The 9585-nt window shown below is 40.5% G+C and overlaps 1 protein-coding gene across 6 annotated transcripts; it reads left to right on the top strand.

The window, feature by feature from the left end:
- The first annotated feature begins 669 nt into the window (after positions 1 to 669).
- LOC118937691 (uncharacterized) lies at positions 670 to 9088 on the top strand. 6 transcript variants are annotated; one of them, XM_036937973.2, is made up of 5 exons: positions 670 to 722; positions 1208 to 1267; positions 7244 to 7354; positions 7673 to 7825; positions 7903 to 9088. In XM_036937973.2, the coding sequence occupies exons 2-5, from the start codon at positions 1259 to 1261 to the stop codon at positions 7987 to 7989; spliced, it is 360 nt and encodes a 119-aa protein (XP_036793868.1). In that variant the 5' UTR covers positions 670 to 722; positions 1208 to 1258; the 3' UTR covers positions 7990 to 9088. The 6 variants fall into 6 exon arrangements, with proteins under 6 accessions (XP_036793868.1, XP_090049125.1, XP_036793867.1 ...); XM_090192999.1 differs by having other exon boundaries at positions 673 to 771; XM_090193001.1 differs by having other exon boundaries at positions 691 to 771; positions 7679 to 7825.
- The last annotated feature ends 497 nt before the right edge of the window (positions 9089 to 9585 follow it).

The following is a 9585-nucleotide window of genomic DNA, read 5'->3' as shown; positions in this document are numbered from 1 at the left end:
GACTAATTGAGTGTATGTGTAACAGTATCATTTTTTAGACCGTCCCCTCGCCCATACCCGGGCGCGAACTAGGGACCTTCTGCACACATCAACAGTCACCCTCGAAGCATCGTTACCCATCGCTCAGTTTACATATGTAAACTTCGCTCATCCATCTATTTATATGTACATATTCTTATTCCATCCCTTTACATTTGTGTGTATTAGGTAGTTGTGAAATTGTGAGATTACTTGTTAGATATTACTGCACTGTCAGAACTAGATGCAACCATGTCGCTACACTCGCAATAACATCTGCTAACCATGTGTATGTGACCAATACAATATGGATTTGACTATGACTAGGTATATGTATGTGTTTCGTGGGTAGCTACTAAGTCTTAGTGGCTAGCTATCTAGCCCTATTGACTATGGATTTATCCATTCACTGAATCATATTCCCGGTGGGACAATTGCAATAGAGACGAAACAAGATATACACATGCCACATTTTATTCCGAAATCGGAAATTATTTTCCATCGATTCAAGCAGAAATAATGGCCGCCATTGATTTCAATACATTTTTATAATATTTCTTTGTGTACTTATGTGCAAACGGAGTACGCATTTGTGAAGCGCCCTCCGTGCTCCGTTTCGCATACTTTGATTTGGAATCATAATATGACCCTCCCAGGTAGCCGTCTGTTTCTATGGCAACTTCAACGGCAACTTCAACAGCAACGTTTGTAACCGTGTGAAGCTAGCTAGATAGTTGGCTATGAAAAGCTAACGTAATGTAGTAAACGAATAATGGTTTTTAGAATGTGTTTTAAGAAAGCACACAGGCTAAATGTTAAGAAATGAAATTCTTCATTTAACATACCGGTAGAAGTTATGTATTCATATATTGTGGGATGAGGCTAAGTTGTCTAGCTAACGCGAACGTTAGTAACGCGTCGCTAGCTAGGCACGTCCGTTTACAAACGTGTATAGCCAGCTGTTCGACTTTGATAGCTAGCTAGTTACTAAAATTATACGATGTGTGAAATCGCTTAGGTTACGTTACTAGCTTGGGTTCCTTTCTTTGCAAGCTAGCTAGCTAAAGTTAACAAGATTGTATCCCAGCCAAGGCCAATCCTGACTTAACTAACGCGTTAGCTAACTAAGTTAGCTAGTTAGCTTGGTACTGTTAACGTTGCTTCTTTGCTGTTTTCATCCACCAAACAGACGACAGAAATGGGAGCACCTTAAACGCACCAGGAGCAAGAAGGAGTGGAAATGATGATGGTATGCCCACTCTATGTTTTACAGACTACTCTCGTTTTAGCTAATCACCATATTATGGAACGCCGTTTGGGTTTTTGCTTTGCGTGGTTGAAATACACATCTCACATAACACTATTTGACGCATAAAATAACCCTATTTGACACGTCAAATAAGCTTGTTGACCAATCAGGACCTGAATATGCCTGCACATCACATAATAATCATTTAACACGTTCGTAACATGTTTACGTAGTTATTACACATTGATTACACTCACTAGTATTTCCTATGTTGGACTCCCATGTGGCGCAGTGGTCTAAGGCACTGCATCTCAGTGCAGGAGGCGTTACTACAGTCCCTGATTCGAATCCAGGCTGAATCACACCTGGCCGTGATTGGGAGTCCCATAGGGCGGCACACAATCGGCCCAGCGTTGTCCGGGTTTGGCCAGGGTAGGCCGTCATTGTAAATAAGAATGTGTTAACTGATTTGCCTAGTTAAAATAAAATAAAATGCGGCATGAAGCAGACATACTTCCCCAAGCTCTGAGACAGTGTTGGTCAGAAAAAAAGCTATCTAAGTTAACTGTTGCATGCAAACATGTTGTATCCCTCAAAAACGACACAGTTTCAGTAGCTATAGTTAGATAGGTTTTATCATCTATATTTGGTTTGGTTTGGCCTTACGAGCCACGCTTATAGCGCTTATAGCGTTAGCTTGGGGCAACAGGGCTGGGTAACAGTAGCAGGCTTGCTTGTTTAGTTCGTTATCTAGCTAACGTTATCTAGTTATTTTCATGAACTGAAGGTCGATTTCAATAGGAGAACAACAAGTGTCTGCCTAGCTAATACTTAGTCAGATGGATTCCCAAATCATTGCTAAGAATATTGTAAATGATTGCAGATACTGGTCATTGTTTTCAGGCTGGTTGCATTGGTGCTAGCTAAGTACGAAGCTAAAGCTAGTTAACCCAGAAGTACCAGTCAAAAGTTTGGACACACCTATTGTTTTGCTTTATTTGTACTATTTTCTACATTGTAGAATAATAGTGAAGACTCAAACTATGAAATAGCACATATGGAATCATGTAGTGGCCAAAAAAGTGTTAAGCAAATCCAAATATATTTTAGATTCATCAAAGTAGCCACCCTTTGCCTTGATGACAGCTTTGCACATGCTTGGCATTTCCTCAACCAGCTTCACTTGGAACACATTTCCAACAGTCTTGGAAGGAGTTCCCACATATGCTGAGCACTTGTTGGCTGCTTTTCCTTCACTCTGCGGTCCTTCACAAGCATTTCGCTACACCCGCAGTAACATCTGCTAAACACGTGTATGTGACCAATAAAATTTATTTTGTGTTTTGGGTCAATGTCCTGTTGAAAAACAAATGATAGTTCCACTAAGCACAAACCAGATGGGATGGTGTGTTGCTGCAGAATGCTGTGGTAGCCATGCTGGTTAAGTGTGCCTTGAATTCTAAATAAATCACAGACAGTGTCACCAGCAAAGCACCATCACACCTCCTCCTCCATGCTTCAAGGTGAGAACCACACATGTGGAGATCATCTGTTCACCTACTCTGCGTCTCACAAAGACACAGCAGTTGGAACCAAAAATCTCAAATTTGGACTCATCAGACCATAGGACAGATTTCCACCGGTCTAATGTCCATTGCTCATGTTTCTTGGCCCAAGCAAGTCTCTTCTTACTATTGGTGTCCTTTTGGGACGCTAGCGCCCCACCGTGACAACACCTGGTGAAATTGCAGAGCGAGAAATTCAAAATACCAAAATCATAATATTAAACATTCATGAAAATACAAGTGTCTTACATCGTTTAAAAACTTATTGTTAATCCAGCCGCTTTGTCAGATTTCAAAAAGGCTTTACGGTGAAAGCATACCATGTGATTATCTGAGGATAGCGCCCCGCATACACCAGCATTAAAAACATTGTCCAAACCAGCAGAGGTGTCACAAAAATCAGAAATAGCAATAAAATAAATCACTTACCTTTGAAGATCTTCCTCTGTTTGCAATCCCAAAGGTCCCAGCTACACAACAAATGGTTGTTTTGCTCAATAAAGTTATTCTTTATATCCCAAAAAAGTCAGTTTAGTTGGCGCGTTTGATTCAGTAATCCACCCGTTCCAGTCGTTCAACATGCAGACAAAGCAATCCCAAAAGTAACCGCTAAACTTCGTCCAAACAAGTCAAACAATTTGTGACGGCCCTGGATTTGTCTGAACCGTCTCAGTGCTTCTCCATCCAATAGGGCGCTTCCCCTTTAATTCCCTAATTAAATTGCCAGCATCAGCTGCGCAAAAGTGGGGTTGTGATGGAGACGCGAATGAGGATGTGTTCAACCCTCAGTTCCGAAGCTTCTCTATTCCGTTTGTTTTGTTGTATTTAAAAGTGTGCTTTGTAGCCTAATCGGAAGTTTACCCAGAATAGGATCCACTCATTGCTGCCGTTGGATTACACATCTCCAATGTTCTTCGTGGCCTTTCTCTGCTGGAGATCTGCTGGCGGATTGAATTGTCTGACTACAACCTTTTTGTATACGTTATTTCATTTGTTTTGGTGTGATGTATACCGTGATGATTTATGTGGTTAGTTGTAGTTGAAGACTTATTGAGATTTGATATGCTTTATGGTTGTGTGTTAAAATAGTTGATATTTTGATTGTATGATTGAGACTGGGTTTACGCTACACTTGTATGAACGGACAAATATTGCGTGACTAAGGTCACTTGAGTTCCCTGAACTCCTTTACCGGGCTGGACTCTTTTAGGCCCGAGATACAGAACTTTTCTGGAGGAACCAGAGCTCATTATTTGTTTTTATTATTATGTGTGTTTGATCATATATGTTGGTAATACAACCCACGCAAAATAATACAGTTTTAAGTTTTAAGGGTTTATGAAAAGTGTATGTCCATCCTGACTTTTACATGAGTCCTTTGTATTGGTGTAGATTTGACGGACCAGATGGGACTCATTCCCTCCCAAACCAAAAAAAGATACCAATATTTTCTCAGGTAGGCACAACCTACCTGGCACCCCTATAAACAATAACCTCAAGTCGAAACCATTACAAATGTTTCTAATCAATCCTCAGGTACCCTACTATGTAAATAAACAATACAATTTAAGACGGAATGTAGTATGTTCAATACCAGAGATAAATAACGAAGTGCGTGCCCGAAGACTACAGTCAAAATGAGAGCTACCTTGAAAAACTACAACTACTAATTCATTTTTCAAAAAACAAGCCTGAAACCCTTTCTAAAGACTGTTGACATCTAGTGGGAGCAATAGGAACTGCAATATGGGAGGAATTCCTTTGAATATTCCATAGACAAGCATTTGAATGGCCTGTGACCAAAAAAATAATAATTCCGGATGGATTCTCCTCGTGTTTTTGCCTGCCATATCAGTTCTGTTATACTCACAGACATTATTTTAACCGTTTTGGAAACCTCAGATTGTTTTCTATCCATATGCATATCTTAGCTTCTGGGCCTGAGTAACAGCCAGTTTACTTTGGGCACGTCAGTCATCCGAACTTCCGAATACTTACCCTAGCCTTATTAAGAAAATGCCAAGAGTGTGCAGAGCTGTCATCAAGGCAAAGGGTGGCTACTTTGAAGAATCTAACATTTTATTAACACTTTTTTTAGTTACTACATGATTCCATATGTTTTATATCATAGTTTTGATGTCTTCACTGTTATTCTACGATGAAGAAAATTGAATGAGTAGGTGTGTCCAAACTTTTGACTGGTACTGTATGTCAGAGGTATTTGTGAGTAGCTGTCATATTGCAAACCGAAGTCAACCTATTGGGGAGACAGCCTACCTCCAGTTTACAAACTGTCATCAATGTTGACAAAATGCTTGATTATTTTTCTTTATTTTGACTAGGACACAGATAGAACAATACAAATATCTGGCTAGGATGAATCAGGTGCAACTGCTTGGGTTACGGCAGGCTGGCATGCAGCAGCCGCAGGATCAGGATCACCATACTTTCTCCCCTGCCTCTGTGATGGTTGCATGTAGGGGAGAATGTTGGACTACCGAGCTATCATTTTTTTTTTATCCTGATCTTATTTCAAATGCTCACACAGACGTTTTTCCATTCGGTTGAACAAGATGTGTTGGTTGTTCAACAACAAAAATGAAGTGGGTGCAACCATGGGGCAAAACAGATGAGGTTGGCTTAGATTGTGGACAACATGTAAGCTATATTTCGTCATCAATGTTTATTGAAAACATAAATGTGCACAATGACCATTTGTTGTCTCTTAAATACATTGTTAAAGTGGTTAGCTGGGTAGTGAATTTTTTGCCATATTAGCATTGACAGTAAATCAGTCAAAACACCTCAAAACAAGACACGAGCTGTGTTCGAATACCCATACTAACATACGGTATATTACATGCTTAATGAGTATGTACTATATACTATTAGTTAATTTTAGTATACTTTAAACGAACGGTATCCTTCCAGTTAAGCGTACTAGTGCTTTCTACTGGAAGTTGAATTTGTTGCTATGGAACCCCTTGCTAGTATAACAAATTACTAGCTAGACATCATATGATTTCAGGTGTGTTCGTGAATTCAATCTGGAGTGCTAGAGTGCGTTCTGGGCGTTCGTATGCCAGATTGTCCATTTGTAAATTAATAGCGTTTCGCTCTCGGAGCGTTCAGGAGTAGGCTTGATCCGAGCGTTGCGTTCTGACCTAACAGCAGTCAAGCACCCAACCTAACTGGCTAACATTGGCAAGCTTGCTAGCTACTTCCAGACACATAAGAACACTCTGACCATTTTACTCGCCCTAGATAGCTGGTTAGGCTGTATTTATGTTATCCAGAGCATTGTTGACTGTAACTGTGCTGCTGGCAACAATTGAATCAATTTTTTTGTGTGCCACCGTTTACTGACAACGGTTATTTTCAGCAGGTGTTGGGCGTTCGTAAGTAATCAGTTATTCTGTGCTCTGGAACACTCAGAGGAGAGTGCTCTGAAATCGGAGTAGATAGCCAGAGCGAATTAACAATGGCCATTGAGAACGCACAACGACTATACCTCAGCTAAGCTAAGAATGAAGTGAATAATCAATGCAATAAACATTGGGTAGTTAGATAGCATTTAGTTAATATAACATTACTGGAAAGTCCGATGTATTAGTAGCCAACTAACATTACGTTAAGTAACTAGCTAACATACTGCTGTAATGATATGCTATGGGGTTCGTAAGGATAACGTAGCTAACAAATTGTCAGCCAACATAACGTAACTTATTTGAAAAGTCATTACTTTATTACATTGCTCAACATTTTCTTAACATTTGTCATAATTAATTAAAGCAATGAATTTGTATCCACTCTCGTCGGGACTTTGGCTGCATATTTTCCACCATTTACTTCAAATCTGGAAAAGTAGTGAAGCCACGCCCATTTTTGAAGAATTGCATTATGGACTCTAAAAGCTTGTAAATAGTGTCCACTGCTTGTATTTTCGTATTTTGGTGAATTTAGTACGACATCCAGGAACTTTTGGCATACTAACTATATCCATACTATGACCAATAAGCATACTACATAATCAATTTACGTCACAAATAGTATGGTTAGTGCAATTAATATGAGTATTCTAACACAGCTATGGTATCAATAACAAGCTGAAAGGAGCCACACGATTCCCAACATGGCAGTTTCTTGTCATTCTTCTGCCCTATGGATGTGCGCACATAATTTTTGTGATGTTGTCAGCCAACCCATCTTTTACTAACGCAGCATTGTAAACGCATCGTGTCCGGTGTGTGTGCTTGTTTGCAGATGTAAAATATATATTTTTACATTATTTGCTAGGCATAGCTATCTAGCTAACGTTATAACAAATTAAAGTGTGCATTGTATTTATATTAGTATAATCTTGAACATGCCATCTCCTGCACACAGTAAACTTGTTTCTATTCTTCTTCAGGTGTTGCCTGTGTGGGGCCTCACACTCCCTCTTCCCGCTGTACTGATGATTGTTGTTGGTCTTTACATGATTTTCCTTGCAATGGCATTATGGTTCCGCCAATGCCTCAAGGTACAGCATTTACTTCCCTATCCTATCCCTTCCCTATATGCTGTTGTGCACAGATACCTTGCAAATGTAGCTTAAAAAGAGTGCAGTTCAACAAAGCCAGGAAGATGAACCTTGAATCAAATATTTTTTTTTTAATACTTCAAGTGAGAGGCACCGATGCTGCAGATAGGGTCGGCTGACGTTGCCTTTTTTTAACGTGGGCCTCAAACCCTACTTGACCATAGCAAACTGTCTTCACCATAAGCTCCAGCAGCAAATAGAGATATGGTTTGACTGGTGAGAGGGATGTAAATTCATTCATGGCCTCTTGCCCTACAGGAACAGTGTTCTCCTGAGTGTGGTGACTGCTGTCCAAATATCGCCCCATTCGATTACTGTTTAGCATGTGCAGAGTCGTGCAACTGTCGCATGCCATCACTGCGCTCGTGCCTTGACCAGACCTGCCCCTCTACCTGCCCCTCTCTTCCTAATGTGAGTAAAACCCCTGAGTGTGCGACCGATCAGGGTTTGAACCACTTGTTCTTACCCCATGCTTTGTTTCCCCACAGTGTAACATGTGGGACTGTGCTTGCACCTGCCAACCCCCAGCATGTGAGTCCTTCAACTGCCTCTGCTTCGAGATCAAGTTCAGATAGAGGGAGAAACGGAGGAGTGGTAGGATGAATGATGAATCCTAACTCAAGACGCACAGCATGTTTGCATATTCACACATTGATGTTAATGGACAATTTGTGCAAGAGGAAGGAGTTATCCATTCATCCCTAGAGAAATGGAAAGGGAGTGTTTATGTATCAATATGAAAATACAATCTGAATCCTTCTAACACACAGCCTTAAAGTGAAAGTCTACAACCAGTTTATGGATAGTTGTGCCATATGTGTCCAAGGGAGACCAACGTTATCAGAGTGCTATTACAATATAGGGCATCTACTTTCATTACAGCACAAGTACAATTCTGTGCCTCTGCAGCAATCCAATACACTCATTGTACAAAACATTAAGCTCACCTGCCTAATATCGAGTTGCACCCCCCCCCCCCCCCCCCCCCCCCCATCCTCTCCCCTTTTGCCCTCAGAGAAAACCCTAAATTCGTCAGGGCATGGTCTCTATATGGTGTCAAAATCGTTCCACAGGGATGCTGGCCCCATGTTGACTCCAATGCTTCCCACAGATTGTGTCAAGTTGGCTGGATGTCCTTTGGGTGGTGGACCATTCTTGATGCACACTGGAAACTGTTGAGCGTGAAAAACCCAGCATTGTTAGAGTTCTTGACACAAACTGGTGCGCCTGGCATCTACTACCATACCCCGTTCAAAGGTAGTTCAATCTTTTGTCTTGCCCATTTACCCTCTGAATGGCACACACAATTAACGTCTCAATTGTCTCGAAGCTTAAACATCCTTCTTCAACCTTCCTCCTCCCCTTGATCTACACTGATTTGAAGTGGATTTAACAAGTGACATCAATAAGTGATCATAGCTTTCACCTGGCTTCACCTGGTCAGTGTATGTCATGGAAAGAGCAGGTGTCCTTAATGTTTTGTACACTTGTAGCTGATGTAATACTTCCATGATGGTTTTAACTGTTCCTTAGTTCATAAATCAGTTATTTTTATCACATTTACACTCAAGTTGTTACACATTACATATATATATACTGTAGCTTTGACGCTGTGGACTTGTACTTTTTAAGTTATTGACCAATGTCAATTAAAGATTACTATTTTTAAACGTGTCAATGGCCTGTATATCTCATGTTTGGGGATTTGACAAATGTGTGCTTTAGAAAAGTAAATCCACGGAAAGGAATAAACCTTTTTTTCCTGATGAAATATATTGTGCGGTTCTCAAAATATGCGCAATATTGTGACATTTCCTCAGTACGGTCCTCTCCCAGCCTCAAGCAACATAATACTGTCAGTCCCATCATTGTTTCTCTAATAACAACTGTCACATGAGCCCTGTCACTTGACAATGACCACTGTCCCAATTCAACGGTCAATACATTCCAAAGTACCAACACAGGAAAGAAAATGTGTTGCAGTCAGCTGACTTGCCTGAACCTACACTCTAGATTGTATCTTTTGGCTCAGTTACAGCAGAAAGTTAATTTGAGGCAAGAATTACTACAATAGGTTTACCACCAGTCCCACTTATGTTGCCTGTAAGTCAAGTGACATAGCTTTGGTTTGTGGAGAAAGGCAACCAAATGCCATTGACTGGGTTGTTCCA

Source organism: Oncorhynchus mykiss, chromosome 12 (genome assembly GCF_057628025.1).
Source record: "Oncorhynchus mykiss isolate SJ-2025 chromosome 12, ASM5762802v1, whole genome shotgun sequence".
NCBI lineage: Eukaryota > Metazoa > Chordata > Actinopteri > Salmoniformes > Salmonidae > Oncorhynchus > Oncorhynchus mykiss.
Note: the sequence above shows the minus strand (reverse complement) of the source record. Positions and strands in the feature narration are given on the sequence as shown.

What these genes read in the sequence shown, in the direction of transcription:
- LOC118937691 (XM_036937973.2), top strand. An exon ending in GGTTCCGCCAATGCCTCAAG is followed by an intron (nt 7,355 to 7,672) that starts GTACAGCATTTA and finishes CTTGCCCTACAG; the next exon opens with GAACAGTGTTCTCCTGAGTG. An exon ending in CCTGCCCCTCTCTTCCTAAT is followed by an intron (nt 7,826 to 7,902) that starts GTGAGTAAAACC and finishes GTTTCCCCACAG; the next exon opens with TGTAACATGTGGGACTGTGC.